This window comes from Harpia harpyja, chromosome 12, assembly GCF_026419915.1.
Source record: "Harpia harpyja isolate bHarHar1 chromosome 12, bHarHar1 primary haplotype, whole genome shotgun sequence".
NCBI lineage: Eukaryota > Metazoa > Chordata > Aves > Accipitriformes > Accipitridae > Harpia > Harpia harpyja.
Genome location: NC_068951.1, coordinates 6,820,915 through 6,841,586, shown reverse-complemented (window position 1 = coordinate 6,841,586; position 20,672 = coordinate 6,820,915). Strand labels below are relative to the sequence as shown.

General features: G+C 39.8%; 2 protein-coding genes and 1 long non-coding RNA gene across 24 annotated transcripts; all 3 read left to right on the top strand.

Annotated features, from left to right (window-relative positions):
• Window positions 1-1,928: 1,928 nt before the first annotated feature.
• Window positions 1,929-2,285, top strand: LOC128149163 (uncharacterized). Its single transcript, XM_052804027.1, has one exon. It carries the CDS (start codon window positions 1,929-1,931, stop codon window positions 2,283-2,285), a length of 357 nt encoding a protein of 118 aa, XP_052659987.1.
• On the top strand, window positions 2,261-20,359 carry CRK (CRK proto-oncogene, adaptor protein). Of its 22 annotated transcripts, none has more exons than XR_008237433.1 (5): window positions 2,367-2,719; window positions 10,563-11,098; window positions 13,984-14,146; window positions 14,656-14,838; window positions 16,992-20,359. XR_008237433.1 is itself a non-coding variant. In XM_052803249.1 (4 exons), the coding sequence occupies exons 1-3, from the start codon at window positions 2,476-2,478 to the stop codon at window positions 14,140-14,142; spliced, it is 939 nt and encodes a 312-aa protein (XP_052659209.1). In that variant the 5' UTR covers window positions 2,367-2,475; the 3' UTR covers window positions 14,143-14,146; window positions 16,992-20,359. The 22 variants fall into 22 exon arrangements, 9 of the variants coding, with proteins under 9 accessions (XP_052659209.1, XP_052659215.1, XP_052659214.1 ...); XR_008237432.1 differs by having other exon boundaries at window positions 14,621-14,838; XR_008237431.1 differs by having other exon boundaries at window positions 13,984-14,208.
• Window positions 7,695-10,561, top strand: LOC128148879 (uncharacterized). The gene is made up of 2 exons (XR_008237442.1): window positions 7,695-9,516; window positions 9,672-10,561. It is a non-coding gene; the product is annotated as an uncharacterized LOC128148879 (long non-coding RNA).
• Window positions 20,360-20,672: the final 313 nt, after the last annotated feature.

Here is a 20,672-nt window from a genome sequence, read left to right as displayed (position 1 = left end):
AGAGGAAGACCAGGCTGTGAGAGAGGAAAACCAGGCCTGGGTGCCACTGGGGCTTTTACTGCCAGGTGGGTGAATGGAATATTCTCTCACTATTTTACAACTTCTTTCAGAATCTCATTATTAACAGTGAATTCTTCAGAATTACAAGCTGATTTAGTTTTATTCTTCTGAGACTTTGGCCAAGAGCTTTGTTTTCCTTTCACATTCATCTCGGGCTGCAATCCCTCTGCCTGTGAAAGACCAGCGTAGGAAGCAGGTTTGGACAGAAGGGCTCCACCTTTTTTGTAGCCTTTGTGCAGAAAGGATGGGTCAAGGGTAGTAAACTACTGAGGAGTGCAGGGGTTAAATATGGGAGGAAAAAGGAATTTGGAAAAGGTTACCAGTCGTTATCAGGAGAAGCCCTAAGTAAGAAAAGGCTGTTACAAATAATGAAAGCCAGAGAGTGACTGAACAAGAAATCATTACAGCGTAAAAGTATCAAAAGGAGCATCTTTCAACAGAAGCATTATTCATTTCCCCATCCCTGACCACCAGAGGGAACTCTTGCAACAAGATTCCCAACTGCTTGCAGCAGAGAAAACCAAACCTGATGAAAACCTCCACCACCACAAAACTGTAGTTTTGTGGTTCAGCTGAAAACAGAGTGAGATGGGGTGCAAGGGTGAGGACTGCGAAAGGAGGGGAAAAAAAGCAGTCTGTGGGCCCTCAGTCAAAAGGAGACTTTTTTACAATGGTCTGGCAGGAGTCAGAAAAATGGTGAATTTTGCTATGGCAAGAAAGTCCTGGGTTGTTTGTCTGAAGTCTGTGAACAACTGAACAGAATGGACTTCTTTTCTCGCTGCTGTGATTTAACTCTCCTACTGTCCCAGGCTCTCAGCAGCTTTTCAAATCTGTGAAAAACCTAGGCATGGCAGTGTGCTATTTCTGTAACTGGCTAGCAAACTCCACGCATCACGAGGGAAACTGGGACTCTAGCTTCTCAATAGATTACAACTGGCTCCTACCTACAATCCATCTGGAGAGAGAACAGGATCAGCAGAGGAAGGATGTTCATTTGTTAAACCATCGGATAAGGTGAAATAAAGCACGTGGTGTTTTCTTACAAATTTGGTGAGCCATAGGCTCCCACCTGTAAGACAGAATATTTTCTCATATGGGGATACTGTGAAGGTTAATACATCCCTGGTTACCTGACACAATGCTGAAGTCCCTTCCATGAGACAGTTACAGGGCTCCAAAGTGCCCTGCAAGAAAGTAGAGATGCTGTCAGCCAGGCAGCAACACAGCACCCTCACAGTTAAGGACAGCTGTGGTCTAACATTATGTTTATGCTAGTGCTGCCACACGGGGACCACAGTTAAAAAAGCACATTCCTTTCTGGAAAAAGCTCACAGAATTGAGCAGAGATGGAATAGAATTCAATACACGTTTATCCAGGCTCTATAGACATTACTCTGGAATTTAAGAGATTTTGGAGAACAATCTAAAAATGGTAAATATTGCTCTATTGTTACAGACATCATTCGTAATTTGCGCACACGCATACACATGCATTCCTGTGGCACCAGTGGAACTTAAACTCTTCCCTGTTGGCAGGCCCCCGCAGTAACACAGTCAGGGAACTGCCCTGCTTAAAAATAACCTTTTTCTTTTGCAGGGCTATTTTTAACCCAGAACAGTTCATTGGCCCAATTCAGCCTGTACTCCCATGAAAACAGCTGTACTGGCACAACCATGGGGTGGGAATGTGCAGCTGGCAGGGAAGATGAGGGCAGGAACTGCTGGTACAGCTCTGGAGGAAAAAGCTGAGTGAGCTGCGCCCTAACACGCAAGCAAGCCTGGCTTCACACAAGCTACCTCAGCGAGCTGCAGAAGCTGGGAAGCCATCGGGGGACACTCGGGGGCTACGCTGCAGCCCTCCTAACGAGATGTACCAACCGCAGAGACAAGTCCTGGCCGCCCTCCTGGGGCAAGGGACGGCCTACACCGGCACCCCCGGACCCTACTCCCGCCGGCCCGTGACAGAGAAGCCGATACGAGAGCACCGGCTAAGGCGTGAGGAGGGACCGGCCCTGGAAGCGGTCATTGCTGCTCCCAGATACCCAGAGGAGACCATCCCGGTCGCCGGTACCGACGCAGCGAGGGGAAAGCGCTGCAAAACTCCGCCGCTCCCCTCAGCGCCGCGTTCCCGCCCCCCCCTCGAGCCCGCGCTGCGCACGCACCCGCCCACCCCCTCACAGCGCATGCGCAGCGCGCCAACCAACACCCCACCCGCCCCCCTCTGATCGGGCCGCGCGGGGAGATGACGCCACAGCCTTCCCCGCGTCTCCCGCGTGCGGTCACATCCGGTAGGTGAGGTCAGGGCAGGGGCCGCCATTTTGGGTGGTAGGGCTGGGCGCGGAGCGGGGCACCGCGGGCGGCGGCGGCCCGCGGTGGGGGGGGGAAGCGAGTGCGGCCTGCGGGCGGGCGGCCCCCATGGCCGGGCAGTTCGACTCCGAGGACCGGGCGAGCTGGTACTGGGGGCGGCTGAGCCGGGCCGAGGCGGTGTCGCTGCTGCAGGGGCAGCGCCACGGGACCTTCCTAGTGCGCGACTCGGGCACCATCCCCGGCGACTTCGTGCTCTCGGTGTCCGAGAGCTCCCGCGTCTCGCACTACATCGTCAACAGCCTGGGGCCGGCGGGAGGCCGGCGGGCCGGCGGCGAGGGCCCTGGGGCCCCGGGTGAGTGACCCCTAGGGCCGGTGGTGGCCCCCCAGCCCCTGCCGCCGCGGGGAGGGCGGCTGGGGCAGCCGAGCCTCGGTGTGCGCCTCCCCACGGGCGGCTCCGCTCCCCCCCCCCCCCCCCCCGGGCGCTGTTGCAAGTCGTGAAGCTCTTTGTAGTGGAATTAAGTCGTGTTTTGTAGCTGGAGCTAGTGAGTGAGCTGAGCCGTCTGCCTGCACCTGCCTTCCAACGACTTAATATCGTAGTTAAGCATCTACTGGAGTTGAGCGCTTATTGCAGCCCTACGGAAAGATCCTACGGCTGTAGCGCTCGCACGTTCTTCTGTTTTCATAAACCAGTTAACTGTAGCTCATAGATTTTGCATGCCATCTCAGCCGGGGGACAGTTCTGCGGAAGTGTCGTCTAAAAGTCTTGAGTTCTGACAAGATAGTTTTGCATTGGAAGGCAGACTGCGAGGCTAAATTTCAAGTCACGAATCAAAGTATTATGTGGGTAGTTTAAGTAGTGGGAACTTTTCAGGAATTGTTACTTTAAATGAGACGTGAAGTTCAATAATTTTTTTTCCTCTGTGTGTTGAAAGGGAAGGTTTGATATTATTCCTCATCACCCTAACATCTAATATGAAAACAATGTGTTTAAGCGTAATGCTTGTAGAGCAGAAAATACTGATTATATCAGAGGGAAAACTGTACCATGAGAAGCAGCGTTTCTGCAAGTACAAGTGTAACTAAATGAACAAGAGCCCCCAGCAATGCAGTGTTCTCAGATGTGTAACAACTTAGATGTGTAATACAAAGGCAGCAGTATCCCTGCTGGGGGCATTACTGAAGTTCGTAGCGGAACTGCTCAAGTTTGGATATTAATGCTTGCAAAACGATGTGGGTGTTTTGCTAGCATCTCAGAAAGGAACCACTACCTAATTTTGAAGTGTAGTAAACCTATGTAGTAAGAGATTTGGTGAACTTATTTGGCAGAAAGTAACGGTATATGAATTGCTACAGAGACAGTCACTTTCTCATGTAGATCTGTGGTTGGAATTAAGAGACCTATATTGGGAAGATGCAACAGTACATGTTACGGAAAGGATTTTTCAGTCTCTGCACAGACGGTAGTTGACTAAGAGGGAGATAATCTAAGAAAAAACAAAACTGTTGCTGGTAGGTTTGCACTGTTATACAGTAATTTCCCCTGCTCAGGGGAACATTTAAAATTGGCAAATTTGGGAAAGTCTGAAGTCATTGTGTTTATCCCAGGAACCTACTACAGTTGCAGGGTGCACTCAAGTCGCAAAAAGCTGCTAAAGGTGGCTGAACTGAGCTGCAAGTGGAAGTCATTACTGCCGTGGGTAGTAAAATGGTTTGCCAAAAGATCCGGTGGATTCCCCATTGTTTCATGTCGGTGAAGACAGAGGTTTATTGCCATAGGTTTGCGGAGGATTGGTGTGAGAACTGTTGAAATGCATGACTGGTGTTACGTAGAGCAGAGTAAGTTACCAGGATGGTTTGTTGTGGAATCCTGCCTAATAGGATTTTAAAGACAGTAGTGATAGAAAACACTGGAGTATTGTGTGCCTGTCACTTCTGGGCAGTTGTCTTCTGGAGAGCAACTTGCCTCTGGAAAAACAGTGTTTTTCATGTTATTGTGGTATCACTGTAGTACATAGCCATCCTAACTTTTTTTATTGTGTTACATTCTTAAGCTCAGTAATGTTTTGTGGCATTCTATGGGGTGGCTTATGTTGTAGATGTTAAAACATTCTGGAGTTTGAGTGTTCTTTTTAAAAAATCACTAAATGCCCCTTAGGTAATTCTCTTCTGTTTTAAATGTTTATCTGTTTTAGAAGAGTACCTGCTATTGTAGCTGTGTAGGCTGTTGGCACAGTAGGCTTAATATATGTTCAGAAGTATAATTATGTTTTGGTTGGTCTTCCCCCCCCCCCCCCCCCCCGCCCTGGATGTAATGAAGATAGGTGATGCATCACTCCTGCACCACAGATACTCCTATGCTGATATTTTAGTATTTTTAAATAAGTCATACCTCCATGCTGATACTGTTCTGTTTTCACTCTCAAACCAAAGAAGGTGCGGGGGGGGGTGGGTGTGTGTATATCAAATTACACTTAAAGTGTAATTAAGTTTTTCTTTCAGAAAAAAGTAAGCGGGGGGATGTTCTGCAATGGGAGGGAGATGGAAACATTGCTAGAAGATTGAAGATGTTTTCACATTTGGATAGGGAAAACAATGCAGTAAAATGAGGTAAATGTTTGCGAATTGTTGTGCTTATTTATTGTGGTCAAGCTAAAACATTAGGAAGAACAATTTTACTATGTTAATTATATGGTATAGTTTTTTTAGCAATTGATTGTTTGGCAAATGCACACTTCTCATGGGGAAATCTGAATGTGCCAGATCAGGTTCTTGGGTTGATTTTTGTTAGTCTCAGTAAGTGTGTGTGCAGTTCATGACTGCTTTAATGCTGCTGTGTGCAGGGGATACTAGGAACCTAGCTTCAATACAGAATGAATGAGATGAGGAGCTTTGGCTTCCCTAATATAAAAAGTCATAGTGTCACAAAAACATGATACTTTCTTCCATTTCTAAAGTATAAAATAAACTTGCTAATTTTTTGTTAAATTCAACTTTTGCCTGATATGCTGCAGTATCTAACTTCTTGCAGGTGATTTTTCAGCATAAGGAAAAAAGAATTTAACAGAACTTCTCAAAATAGCTATGTCTTCCTGAAATGTTTTCAGGCTGTTAAAAGAAAAGAGGATAAATCACTGAATTATGGGAAAGAAAAATGCTGTTTCCAGTGGAGATGGAGATTAACTAAATCAGAATTAGGGTATCATTTGTGATGAAATATCACAGTCATGGGCTAAAGAAATCCCAAACAAGACAAAGTACTCCATGCAGACATTAGCATGGTAATGGACAATAGGGGAAATATTTAAATACATCATATGTTTGCAATTTGACAGAGGAGTCAGGGGTAAAAATGTATGTTATGCACCAAAACAAAATGCCTAAAATATCTAAAGAAAGATATGCTTTCTATTGAAAGTACAATGTAATAAAGCCAGAAACCTTACAGTGTTTTAAAATTTGTCTCTCTAAAGTAGGAAAGTATGACAGATATAGTGTAGAAGGCGGTGTTTTCACTAAGTATTCATTTTAAGAACGTGCTGCTTAACTTATGCTTCTAAGTCACTTCCGTTGTGATTTTTAAAAATTCAGACTTCCTGGAATCATATTATCTTTACATAATGATATCCATACTCAGCTTTATAGGAAATGGCTTTAGATATGTGTGAGCAGTATGGTTTAACTCTAACACTTGGGCTTTTTTTGAGTAGTTTGTTTGGTTTTGGGTTTTTTTTTATATTAAGGTCTTAAAATGCAAACTATTGGAAGCTTGGAAAGTGTATGCATTTGACATCTACTTTTCTTTCATCCTCTGATTATCTGCAGAAATGACAATATGTAACTTAGGTAAGAATATTCTCCTGGTGTGCTTAGAGCTCTTCTCAGGAGCCAGTGCATGGGGTTTTGCTGTTTTTATAGAATGTTCATGGGTATTTATTTGTTTTGCTCTGGAATGAGTAGGGAGGTACTTAAGGACAAGGAAAAAAGGTGTCCCTGTGAGGGAAACACACAGGCTGGAATGTGATGCCTTCATAGCAGAGTTCCCATATGCTCTAGGAGGAAACTGGCTTACTTCACTGTGATGTCTGTCTTTGAAATGAGAGCCTTGTGTCTCTACCCTGCATGATAACAACAGCCTTTCTTGCCCAAAACATGCTTTTAAGTTGGGGGGGGGGGCACGGCACCCTTACATACTAGATCTAGAAACAAAAATGAAGAAAACCTGTATTTCTGTGAGGTCTTCCCTGCACCGGAAAGGAAAGCTTATCAAAGCTTAGGAATAAAGAGAAAACTGCCTAGTGGCACTAACACAATTGGAGTGAAGAGAGAAATGTAAAACCCTCAAGACATCTGAGAAAGTGAGAAGTTGCTTTGTGGTTATGCCACCTGCCCGTGCTCTCAAGTAGAATATTAGGTATTTTATACCCTACTTTCCCAGTATCTGTACAATATTTAAAACATACATAAGCAATCTTTTCCAGACTGACATGAAGCCAACACAGTGTGAAAGTGTTTTGTCAGGAGGGAATGTGTGTCATAAACAGAGAACTGACAGAGTCCAGATTTGAAACTTTCTTTAATTCTGGGATGGTTTGGATTTTAACTCTTTCCTCACCTTCCTGAGAGCAAAGGTTTTGCTAGCTGTTCTGACAAGCTGAAGTGGATGGAATCAGGTTAAGTCCTAGTGCAGATGGAGCTAGGATGGAATAAGTAAGAAAGAGGATACTCAGCCCTTTGTGCTTCTCATTCAAATGAGTCATCTTACAGAGCTGGGTAGTGCTGCTGGTAGAGGTGCAAGCTGAACAGCTATTCTTCCTTCGGCTGGGGAGAAGGGAAAATAATTTCTAGTACTCCGGCTGTCCAACTTTAATAGGAAGTGACTAAAGTTCCTCCAGTAGCTAGATTTACCTTTACACGCCTTCTCTTCCTGAGAGCCCTCAGAAGATGTAGACAATGTGCTGCTCAAATGTGTGCCGTCAAGAAAACTGTCCCAGAATCATGAAGGAAAACAGCTCTACTTCTCCAAAAAACACTTGCCTTGTTACTGTAACTTTTTCTTGTGGTAGATCTTGCCTTAATTTTTTCATTGGCCTACAGGTATGAGAAGTGTTGCAGTTCAAACAAGAAGCTGAAGAATTCTTCTGAGCCTGAAATCTGTTAATCTTTGAATTTCATTATACCAGGGAATGACAGAACTTCGAAGCCCATAGTGCATAGAATTATTTCCCTGCTACGTAAGTGAGCATCATTCAGCTCATTACCTTGTAGCTGAACAAGAGTATACACAAAAGACTTAAACTGATGGGAATTTTACCACTTGCTTGGTAAGGTGTAGTTGTATTTTATTTCCAACTGTGACTTTAAACTATTTTGTCCTTTTTATGCCTATTTTAGCTGAATTTAGAAGTCTTCTATTTAAATTCTCCAGACAGTGACCAGGTTGCTGCCTTTATATTTTTTGGTAATTAATTTGGATTAAGCTTGTATATTTCTTGTTGCAAAGAGGTTTTCCAGACCTCAGATTTTTGTAGCTGCCTTATGGGTTTTTTTGGGGAAAAAAAAAAAAAAAAACCCAAACCAAAACAAACCATCAGAAGTGCATGTGGTATTCTGGGAGTGTTCTCTTTGTGAAGGTAATGTCTCTTCTTTTTGCTGCTTATCTGTTTGTCCCTTCAAGGATTGCATTGCTCTTTCTGATCCTAGAATGTATTTGGAGGGTCTATGTTCTCTCACTCTTCTTCAGTTGTGCAAAATGTCTTTTTAGAATGTGATTTTCCAGGATACAGTACACTGATTTCAGTCACTCCTTCCCCATACATAAGGTTCCAGTGGACTTTCCTCTTAGAGTCCAACTTTGGTTTTATTCAGGTACATTTGGCAGCTATTTCAGGCTGTTATGCATTAATTCAAGAGGGTGAACCTGTTCAAAAAGACACCCAGAAAAGCCTTGTTCATCCTAGTGATGATTTTGGTGCTGACAAGGCTGATGAACTGCTCATTTCCTACAAGTTTTAAGATTTTTCTGTGTACATTTACTTTGCTGGAGATGGAGATCTCAGGCTCCTGACTGAGTCAGTTTGTAGCAGGTTTTACAGAAGTAAATTAGTGTTTCAGGCTTTAGATTTCTGTCATGTGAAATAAGTTCCATGTCAGTGAACTTACCTGAGATTCAGTCTTCTCCATATCACTTCAAAGATCTTTGCTGCCCTGGTCCTTTTAAAGTTTCTATGATTTTTTCTTTTGACATAAGTGTCTACATAAGCCTTGATCCTTAAAGGTTCACATCTAAAATAGTAGCAGATATATGCTCATGTTTCTGTCACCAGGTTTGTCTGAAACTTGATGTCTATACCACTTGTTACAAAGCATGGTTTCCCACTTCCAATGCTAGCGGAAGCGCAGCATTCCCAGATCATACTATATGCTTACGTAGTGAACTTAAGCTGTTTTGAAGTGGTGTAGGGATGCTGCCTGTCCAGCCAGAAGTCATCTCCTGTGAGACCACAGAGCTAAGAACTGCCACTGAGATGAAATTCTAGAGTTCTTGCTAAGTCTAGAGCTGTAAGTAAGATTGCGTCAACAAAAGTTCAGGGGGTGTTCCATCTTTTCAGCATTATGCTTTGGGAGAACAAGGTGGAATCTTACTTCTCTTTCCATGCTGGGTTCATATTTCTTACTGATATTTACATTAGCTTCCTTATCTCTTGGTGATGACAGTTTGTGTGTTGTTTTTTGTAATTTTTTGAGGGTATTGTTTTTTGTTTTTTGACTTATTGCATTTGTGCTCATTTCTTTTGAAAGTCTTTCAGGGCTGTTAATGCATGCAAATGTGCATTTTCCAATGACTTAGTTCTGCTTCTTTGAATTTCCTGTAACCAGTTTCACTAATGTTTATGTTCCTTCAGGATACTTCAAAACTTATTTATTGGGTGTTTATCTATGTTGATCTTACTGAATCTGCCCTTTTCTCTATTTGAACCCCTTTTTTGCTCTCTTGAAAGAACTTCTTGTAATGTTAGCTTTCCATGCTGACAGTGCTACTTTGAAGGGGGTTTTGGATCAGTGACAGCTTGAAGAATTCTGCTAGCTTTGTACTCGAGAGCTAAGTCTCGGAACTGTTAGATATTCCCTGCAGAGAAACAGACTTGCAAAGTAAGCATCTCTTTCTTGCTAAGAGTTACTCATTAAAGCATAAATCTTTTCCTCTCTGCTACCCTCCCCCAGCCTTCCACAATTCATCCCATAACTGATTACACAGTGTATGGTGCATGGTGGAAATAGAACATCATGCGTACGTTCTTCCCCAGCTGAGCCTGAAGAACATAAAACGGAAAAAAAGCACAGCGCACAGATTGAAAACTGAAATGGATATCTGCGCTTTGATACTTCTAATGACTTGAATATGAACATCATCTGTATTTTAATGTATTTGAGGTTCAGATTTATAGCTTAGGCTCCATCTGACAAATATGGCAAAAACTACAAGACTTGAGATTAAAAGACTGAATTATGAAAACATATGTTGTTGCTTTGCATTGCATAAAATATACATAATTTTCTCTAACGGTACCTTTTATCAAAATGAAAAATAACTTCATTTGCTCGTTCACATAAATTGTTTGCTGCTGTGCTAAGCATTTTTCTGTAGTATCCATGCCTTTAACCCAAGATACATTACAACAAGTAAACAACCATTGTTGCAGTGTTGTCCTTTTGAAATAACTTCGAACTGCAAAAAAGTTTAAAAAAAAAAAAACCAAACCACTTCCTTGAAATTGTACCAAAATTTCATTTGATTCCTAGATTTAGAGTATAAAACAGGAAAAAGGGAATTGTCTGTTACTGAAAATTGTATAGGCTCCTGAGAAACTTGGATGTACTGAACATTTTTATCTGTTGGGTCCATATAACAATCAAGGAAACAAGATATTTTTATCCTATTTTGGGAAGTTTGGTAGTGCCAAACAATTTCTTCTTTCTTTCTTTGACAAAATCTTTAAAAATAAAACTCTGTCCTCATGATCATGATAGTGCTGTCTTTGATTAGACATACACAGAAGAGTGTTGACGATGAATGTTGATCTAAAGATGATCAAGTATCAAATTACTTATCTGTAAATGTATTCATCTTCTCAAATGTTTAATTTACAGTTTTAACTGTTGTATGCTCTCTTTGACATATTGCCTTCTTCTTTCAGGGTTGAATCCCACCAGATTTCGAATAGGTGACCAAGAGTTTGAATCTTTGCCATCTTTACTGGAATTCTACAAAATACACTATTTGGACACTACAACCTTGATAGAACCAGTTTCCCGATCCAGGCAGAATAGTGGTGTTATCCTCAGGCAGGAGGAAGCTGAGTATGTGCGAGCTCTCTTTGACTTTAATGGAAATGATGAAGAAGATCTTCCATTTAAGAAAGGAGACATACTGAGAATCCGGGATAAACCTGAAGAGCAATGGTGGAATGCAGAAGACAGCGAAGGAAAGAGGGGAATGATACCTGTTCCTTACGTCGAGAAGTATAGACCTTCCTCTGCTTCAGTATCTACTCTGATTGGAGGTAACCAGGATAGTTCCCACCCACAACCACTGGGTGGGCCGGAGCCAGGGCCCTATGCCCAGCCCAGCATCAACACTCCGCTCCCTAACCTTCAGAATGGCCCTATTTATGCCCGGGTTATCCAGAAGCGAGTCCCTAATGCCTACGACAAGACAGCCTTGGCTTTGGAGGTACATAATGGGCAAAACTTAGAAAGAAGAGATCTGTTCAAGGGATTTCCCTTTCAATCACATTATAGTTTTGTAGGAATATGAAAGGGAAAAGCATTGTAATACTGGTTTTACATCATGATTAATAAGTTATGGATAAAGGCTTTTATTTTTTTTTTAATAAGTGACTAGAGTCACTTGTAGACTAGAGTTTGATTATTATAGCATGTTTAGGTTACTGAACCAATATCATGTCTTTTGTCAAACATCACTAACATAAGTGTTTCCCCATCCATGTTTTCACTTCTGAAGCCTTTATTTTAGGGGGGAGGGAGAGGGAGCAGTTCATAAGTTGTGTGTCTGAACCTGTGTTCGCTGTTGCTTGCCTAACCCCAATCTTTAAAAGGTGTGCTGGGTTGTTTGGTTTCCCTGCCCTGCCCCCCCTCCCCAGTCTGTCAGCAGTTCAAAAGCAATCAGTGGAAACATTGATAGTCACTTTAAAATTAGAGACCGAGATGATGATGATGATCACACGTAGGGTTTTATTGTAACATCTTGACCTCAGGCAGATTACTTTGGGTTTTACTTTGTGAAGCAGGAACGTACCATTACAATTCATTAAGGAGGTCTTGTATAAAGCAGTGATTGATGGAGTATGATTTGTAATAAAGCAGTGAGTTTACCTAACGTTGATTCACTTCCTGATATGATCAAGTACTTGTACATGCCCTTTTTGATCTTTTTTCCTCTTAAAAAGGAGAGTAGAGTACTCTCTCCACACATCAGATAGTTATCCCCCAAGTTACATTTGAGGAAATTGAGACTAAGGTATTCTCAGTGGCAGACCTTTGCCTTAGGATGATATGTAAATTGGATCCTTTAATCTAGGCTTTCTTTGAGCTAAAGGCTCTGGAATTTCCTGATACCTAATTGACTTCCTGTTTATATAACATTTTAAGTACTTGGGAAAAAACAGTTTCTGTGCTGAGTCAGAGCATCTCCTCTTCACTCTCAAATACTTCGTTTAATCGTGCATAGCATAAAGGGCACTTCAGTACTTCAGTGATGTGGTAACTATAGGTATATGTCTTTATTACAGAATTGGCAAATGCAGCACATTCTACAGATCTGATAATTGATGTGCAATCTGGGAGGTGTGAAATTTCTTCCTGTTGTAGGTAAAAATTTGTCTAGAGAAGCAATGTAAATATACTCTTGAGTTACTATATGTTATATTTCTGAATCAAAAGAGATCCAGGGTACAGAACATAAATTTTTGGGTTGAGAAGCATGTACAGAAGTTTATGCCAACTCACCAGATTTTGGGGTAACGTGAAGATTTTAACCTTCAGACTTTCATACAGTCTAAAATGCTGTCTCTCTCCCTCTTTTTTTCACTCTCTCCACCCAGCCACCTCCTGGAGCTTGGAAATACTCCTGAATGTTGTTCTGGCCTGTTGCAGTTACCAGATGTTAGATTTTCTTTGAGCCACTGGATATTATGTTGTGGCATATTTATCAAAACCTTTTGATTCTCCTTCTGGATTTTGTTTTTAAGCTTTTATTTATTAGTGTGCTACTAGTGTTCTTTTAACTTTACATTGTATTTCACTTAAAGCAGAACCCCACAACACTGCCCACCTCACAGCTTGGTAGCATGAAGTGATAAAGAGAGAGTGAGAAAATACTGATAATCCAGGCTATCATAAGCAACTTTGAGTGAAAGCAAAATCCTTTACATGCTGAAGAACAGTTTGTGAGTGCCATGGCTGATCTTATGTTAGTTCAATCCTCTTTGCTAAAACTCACATGATCTGGCAAGCATGCTGTGCTTTAGAAAATGTAGTTTCACGGAGAATCTCTCACTCTTCTGAGCTAGCTTGCACCGCTAGCGTCTTTTACTAACTTATGATAAAAGACTAGATAGCTGAAGTGTTTGGGAGGGAGGAACTGAGAAGTGTGTAGGCTCAGCTCGTCTGTGTGAGGATTTAAGTAAGATTTATAGTATCCTTCTACCTTTATATTAGAACAATGGCCTTTGCAGACCTTGGAAACTTATTTAAATACTTACTGGTTGACATGTCGAACCTCTTGGTCAGGATGATGTATTCCGGTCTTGCTACAGCTCCACATTTAAGAAATGCAATAATAGTGGTGGTTCTTTATTCTGTGTATAATATTGGGAAATTTTAGTTTTAAAATGCTTCTAGTAGGCCTTCCTAGCTTCTTTTCAGCTTTTATCATTTTGAATCACAATGTTACTGAGTTGCTTTCAGTGTCTGTACAGGAAAAAATAGCAATATGCACTTGACTTTCTCCAAATTTTTCTTCATCCTGTCTATCAAAATACTGTTTGTTGTTGTCTCCTTTTTTCACATTCCCTTTCACTTCATGGTGTTCCTTCTCTGTTTATTTAGAGATCTCTTTCTTAGATAACTTAGTAGAAAGTGTTACGTAAATCTTATCAGTCCATTTTTGCCCAGACCTCTTAATAACTATAAATATAGCAAGTGGGATTCTTTCCAAATGAAAACTCTTATCCTTAAATCTGGCAATATTCATGGGTGGGGGTGGATCCCACTGTTTCTCTTAGGAAAATAGATTCTTAACATCAAACATTTTTGGCCCAAACTGCAAACAGAATATCTGTACTGTTCTTCTATTTTATAACTGACATGGTTTTGAAGAGCTCAAGGAAGGAGGATCAGAGCAAATGATGTCCTAATAAAGGCTTTGCTGTATTATGGAAAAAAGATTCAGCAGAAGATAACTTATTTTGCTTGTAACTGGACCTATTCAAGGAGTTGTCTGTATTAATTAAGAGAGAAGAGAGGAGAAAAAGGGAAGATCTATGTGGTGAATAACTCTGAGATCGATCGATTTATTTTTTTTCTTTGTAACAGTAGCAGAACTCTGCCATCTTGACCTTACCAAAGAGGAGTACTTGGAATAAAACCACAGCATACAGAAGTCTTCACATGAACCTTCATTTTTGCTTTGAAGCGTATGGGATATATTTAGTTTTAAAACTTCTGATGAAGACTGAGACAAATCTGGCTTTATAGCAGGGTACAGTGTTGTTCTTGAGGTGCTGTGCTTGGTGGGATGATGCACAATAGACTAACAATACCGTAAGTCAATGTTAAAAGTGAGGAGAATTCAGAGAGAACATCCACTTCTAGTCTAAATGTTTTAAAATTCCAGCACTTGTAATAATGAGTAATTTTTTTGAAAGGTTCTCTGCATTGTCTTCAGGAGAGTATTTGAACTGTAGATTAATATGCAGAGTTTCAAAGCAGATCTAGAAAGATCTCTAAGTTATTAAGGAACTAATGGAGCCATTTTATTAACCTAGCATTTGTGAAATGACCCATGCTTACTTAAAGTCAGTCCTGCTTTGATAGGTGTAAAGGTAGATATATATAAATGAAATGAGAAGTTACATATAAATGAAATGTGAATGAAAGATTGTATCAGAAAGAGAGAGTGGTTGCTAAATGAAATTACCGTAATGGTAAAAAAGGAATATTTTTTATTCCTCAGAGGTCTTTCCTCTTTCAACAATTATTGAAATGCAGATTTTGAGTGTAGCTTCTTAGAGTAAGGAGAATTCATATATGGGTGTCCCTTTGCTGCAATGACCCTGAAACACCCCTGAAAACCAAACAAACAGCTACAGGATGCTTCTGGGAGCGAGGGAATGTCACAAGCATCCCATATTCTTACTCACTATCATTGCACTGTTGAACCCACCTTTTCAGGTGAGTTTGTCATAAGGTATCCAAGATAAACTAACTATATGAACATGAAGTAGTGTGTGATACTCAATAAGAGCGGAGGCCAGCAGTCTAAGAAAAATATCTTACAGATAGCCAGCTTAAGTGCAACTTCTGCTTTTTCTTTACTAGTGGATTGGAGGTTATATACTTCTCTATTGAAGGCTGATATGTAGATTATATCCAGGTCTGAAGCAATTTAAAGTTATCTAGGATAGTGTTCTTGTAATGGTTGTGATTAGGAAATAAAATTTTCTGCTTCTAGTATTGTCACATTTAATCTTATCCTTGTTAAATTATAGCTGATGTATTGTTTTGGTCAACAGAGTATTTTTATTGGTACAACTCCCCCCCCCCCAGTGATTATTAGCAGTAACAAAATTAGACATACTGCATGATTAAATTCCTAAAGAGCTGAAACTAGCATTCAGTAGTTGAGGAAGGCTTCCTTTTTGCCGGTAGCAAATACATGAGAGGATTTTCTTCAAAGTATGATTCATTAAAATGTCTATACTAATGACTACAAAAGGAAGAAATAAAGCTACAGCAAGTGTCCCAAGCGTGCCTCTCATTACCAGATAAGTAATCATCAGAGGTATGGGAAGCTTAATTAAATGTCCGTGTAGTGCTTTGAATTTATGAACTGTTAAAAGCTGTTCTGGCAAAAGATTGCAAGTGATTAAAACCTGTGAAGTTAATGGAGATTGGTAACATCTTAAATTGTTTTCCTTGTTCTTCATTCACTGCCTGGAAAGTGAGAATAATGAGATTCTGGTTTGGATTAATTTGGAACACAGTGATAAGCATCTGTGTAAACTAGTAACTGTATATTCAGTGAATTTCTGGATGGAATGCAGTAAGGCTTGTGGCCATGCCTTTGGAGTTTATTTACAGTATTAGCAAAAGAAAATAGAGTATATCTGTCCCAAAAGCATTCTCTGTCTGTGACCCAGGAAGAATTCGGAAAACCGTTGTATGTTACTTGTAAATGAGATTATTGATAAAATTCTACACAGAGGGGTAGAAATGGGTAGACAGCTTTTCAATGTCGCATTTATTAACTCTCCAGTGACTGTCTTTACAATGTAAATTGTGCTTTCTTAGGTTGTGTAAGTGCTACTTAACTAAAGTACCCTTCAAGATTCAACAGAGTTGGGGACTGGTTAGACCAAGACTTGTGGCCCCAACTTGAACTACCTGACTGCACAGCCTTGGGAAAGTGACTGCTGTGCATTTTCCACCTTTGTCAAAGGCAGACAATACCTTTAGAATTGGTTATGTGAACATTAGGTTGGAGATTAGAATATGAGATATATTACTGTGCTTTTATTTAGTGTAGTACATTACAACTGGATACTTTTAAACTAGAGCATATTGTTTCATCGGTCCATAGTCACCATTCTTTTATTTTTCTAGCCAAACAATTTAGATATAAGAGGGAGAGGGCACCAACTGTCTTTACTATATCCATGGAATTTATTTATGTGAGAAGTCCATGGTGGGCAAGACTGAAATATCATCTGGCCTTGCCTTTGGTAGTGGCTAGTTGTGGATGCTCAGAGTAAGAACAGAGCAGCCTTACAGCACTACTTCTTATTCCCCCACCTATTCTTTCAGTGTTTTATAATCCAGGGGGGAAGGAGAGGAGAGAGAGAGATCCCCCATGTACCCAGAACTTTCTCAATACTACCTGAAAAGCACTTAGTGGAATTTCAAAATTAAGGAGCTGTTTAGCTTGCAGATCAGTGTTCACTTTGTACACCTGCAAGACTTACCTCCCTTAATGAGGTTGTTGATGGAGTACAAGCATAGTGTAAGAGTCTATCAATTCAGCGAGATGCATTTATTGTGATAGTAGCTGATGTCAAGTCCCAAGGGTACTCTGAAAGATTGGATTGCAGGCTCTTCAATTTAGGTAGTTCTCACCTAATCTAGGTATGCTTCTTTCTCTTTATACTTTCTTCAGGACTGAATAACATTGGGTGGTAGACTGGTGTATCAAAATGGTCAAGACTAAAACTACTTTTTATAGAAGTGTATCTGGTACACTTGGGTGATGTGACACCAAAGGGGAGAGGTAGCAGCTCATCCTATGTGTTTTTATGAATTGTAACACTTCCTTATTTCTTATCCTGCAGGTCGGTGAGCTGGTAAAGGTCACAAAGATTAACGTGAGTGGTCAGTGGGAAGGAGAATGTAATGGCAGACGTGGTCACTTTCCATTCACACATGTCCACCTGCTGGATCAACAGAATCCTGATGAGGACTTCAGCTGAGTGTGGCTCAACAGTTGCGCTTACAGATGGGAACAATCTCAACTTGTTTTTATTGCAGATGCCATCAAGACTATGTTCTGACAGATGTTGAAAGCGGTATTGCTTGTATAAGCATTCTGATAACCTGCAAACCCCTGGGACTGAACACCACCATTCCTTAATTAAGGGTCATGTAATTCAGGGTACGACAGTAGATAACTTGTGTGTCAAGTGGCAGAACTAGTACATGATTATAGGTTGTAATGCCTGCTTATGTCCATGTGCACAGCAGACTGGACCTTGCCAGCGGTAGCAGTTGGAGAAAGCAGTCATGTAGATGTTATGATAACATTTATAGCTCTCTCCGGTCCTATTGCTTATGTTGCTTCTTCCTCAGGCAATGAACATCAACCTTAGACAATTCAATACATAGATAGAAATTTCACAAATTTATCCTGGAGCTTTCTCCATTTTTTTTTTTTTTCCATCCTGAATTCTCTGTCCTAGAAAGGCTATATAGTACTTTGCATGGTCAGTTAACTATGCACAGTACAGATTTATGTAGAGCCCATTGGGGACAGCCTTTTGATTTACAGATGCTTACCATTTTAATGGTAAATGACAGATCAAATCAACCTCGGAATTCTAGAAGCTTGTGGACACTAGATTGATTTCTTCAGTACTGTTGATGCTTCAAATATAGCAGCTGATTTTAAATTAAGATTTCTATTAACACACCAGTATCTCTTTTTATCCACAAATATAAGGCTTATGGAAGTGTAAACATCCATATCAGTGCTGAAAAATACGTGCGTAGCACTTTAATGCATAGCTTTAAAGCAGTGTTTGATTCACTAAATATACTAAAATATTGACACTGCTTTCCAATAAAATTAAATTATATAGGGCCAGTTTAATTTTTCTAGAATTCTTCAATGCTTCTATTGTACAATACTCTTACAGTACAAATCAGCGTCAAACATGGTGAACTGACAAACCAAATATTACTTTTATTTTAAAGTTACTCTGGGGACTCTTCTGGTTTAATTCCCATCTGTAAAATATTTGATAGTGAATTCATGAGGATTTTAATTTTAATAAACTAATGGAAAATACTTGTGTGCTTCTGGATTGATTCTCAAAAGGCATAATAGAGTAAATAAGGCTTCCTAGCTCTTAATGAAAATCAGTGCATTGAATAGGTGGTATTATGCACTGCTTGGTTTTGGTTGTTTTTTTTTTTTTTTTAGTCTGTTCTTCTAATTATCTGGTTTTCTCTAACATAAATCAGAATGGATACAGTAAGTTTTGTAAACTGAAATTAAACACTGAAATAACTATCCCTTGCCTGTACCCTGGATTGTTTTCCAAGCACAGCACTCTAGTGACCAAACTTAAGCAAACAAATTTTGTAACTTTGACTACAGTGTAATCCATACAGAACAGTTTTTCTAAATAGTATCAAACTGAAAATGTTATTTTGGTTGATACAAACCATGTGACCAGAATGGCTCATTGGTTGTAAATGCTGCGAGGCCTAGTTGCCACTGCAAAGGCTATTGCTGCAAGGCACCGACCTGTACAACAGAATACTGGTAACACTTTACCTCAGAACTGTGTAACATGCTGGAAATTACAATATTTCTGTTATATTTAAGTACTAGTTGTTTTACTTCAAAACTAATCCATCAGCAAGTCTGACTAATTTTCAGGTAATGGGCACTCATTAATTCTGTAAACTAACGCCAATGTACATTAATCATGCTTTTCCATCACCAATTGCATAAGCACTACTGAAGATTATTAGAAAACTGACAGTTGTGACAGTGGTGTAAGAATGGTAACAAAGGAATTGCAGTACTATTCTAGCTTGGATTGCTATTCTGGTTAGGGTGATACGCCAGTGATTGTGGGATCTCTTCTAGCTTAGTACAAAATTTACTTTGAGGAAAAAAATTGAGAAACTAGGTTCTGTAACACATTGGTTTCTTTAAGGCTAATTTGTATTTTTCCTCTGACCTTGATATTTACTATGGCTGATTTTTTTTTTTTTTTTCAATAGCTGCAATCTAAATAACAGACTTAATACTGAGTTTATCAGTTGCCCATATATGCTTGTATTTTTCTTCAGGTATTGCAAAAGAAACATAATGAACTGTGTGTTCTTAGAGTAACACAGTTTGTTCTGAAGTATTTTTTCCAATTGCAGTTAATGAAAGCCCGTATGTTTGTACCTTTCCAATCAGCAATTATTTTAAGATACCAAAAGAACATTTTATTATGCAAATCTTGCCTTTTTAATATGAAAGACATAAATTAAATTAACTAGCAAATACCCTGCAAACTTTGTAGATGTGTTTTTGTTAAGACTGTATAAATTGCAAATATTTGTACACTTTGAAAGAGCAAAAAAAAAAGAAACTAGAGGAGTCTTAATAGCTGCTGTTGCACTAGAATCCTAAGTTCTCGTCAAGCAGTTTTTCTTAGTCAACTGATACATTAATGCAACTGTTTTCCACTATTCAGTTCTAAGCCGAAATGTGATTTTGTTTCATAGGTGATAGAAATGAGTATGTTTGCATTTGGACGAAATAGACATTTCAACTTACCAAGCTCTTAAAGGAAAATAGGTAGAACATATGTTCATGAACATGTAGATTAAATCCTTTTGTGGCCTTTGTTTATCCTCTTCTATTTGTTCCCTCCCTTCTCCCTGATGCGTGCAAAAAAATCATTGCTAAGAATGTTGGTCACAATCTTTTGTCTCTACTTGGCTGTGTTTTTGGTCTCTTGTGCATAGGCAGGTGTTAGAACTAGAATAATCATTTCTAGAAATACACCGTGAAAGCAGAATGCTCAATTACACTGTGTTCTTCTGGTGCATTTACACATTATATCACACTAAAAAGTACAACTGGCTGCTATGGTTTTTTAATATATATTTCATTTTGGTAAACCCCAGCCTTTTTACTAATATTTGACCTGGTTAAATCTCGTTAATCTGTTTGAATTGTATTTGTTAATAATGCAAATATTTCTAATCATCTTAAGAGTAAAACACTTCATTTTTGTTAATGGTTTTGGGGAAGGATTCTAACCAAACCAGTTTGAAGAAAAATATGAACATGTGCCATTGTATTATAACACTATCCACTTTCTTGACAGTTAAAGTCTTTTTTTATTTTTTTTGTAGCATGTAATGTATATGTTCATAGTACGTGAAGTAAATAAAAGTATAGCCAAAACTTTGACTTGGTGTCGTTCTCAATCAGCTGTCATTGTGATACTTGCATTTAATAATCTAAAAATAGAGCTGTGTGTATGCCCATTTTTTATTTGCCATACTCATATGAAAACAATTAAACATAACACCTCCAGAAGTAAGTCAAACCAAGGTAGCTAAAATAAGCAGTAAAATGTGGCTTTTTTGAAACAAGGTGACTCTCTGTAATCGAATGAGTTGCCTGAGTTGGGGGGGTGGGAGAATAAGTATATTCTCATTGCAAAAGAGGATTCATGAGGAATGTTAAGATGAGACTTTGTAGCTATTAGTCTCACTTCTAC

Coding starts and splice junctions, on each gene's coding strand:
- LOC128149163 (XM_052804027.1), top strand. CDS start 1,929: ATGTACCAACCGCAGAGACAAGTCCTGGCCGCCCTCCTGGGGCAAGGG.
- CRK (XM_052803249.1), top strand. CDS start 2,476: ATGGCCGGGCAGTTCGACTCCGAGGACCGGGCGAGCTGGTACTGGGGG. Junction 2,720..10,562: donor CGAGGGCCCTGGGGCCCCGG/GTGAGTGACCCC, acceptor TTCTTCTTTCAG/GGTTGAATCCCACCAGATTT. Junction 11,099..13,983: donor AGACAGCCTTGGCTTTGGAG/GTACATAATGGG, acceptor TTGTAACAGTAG/CAGAACTCTGCCATCTTGAC.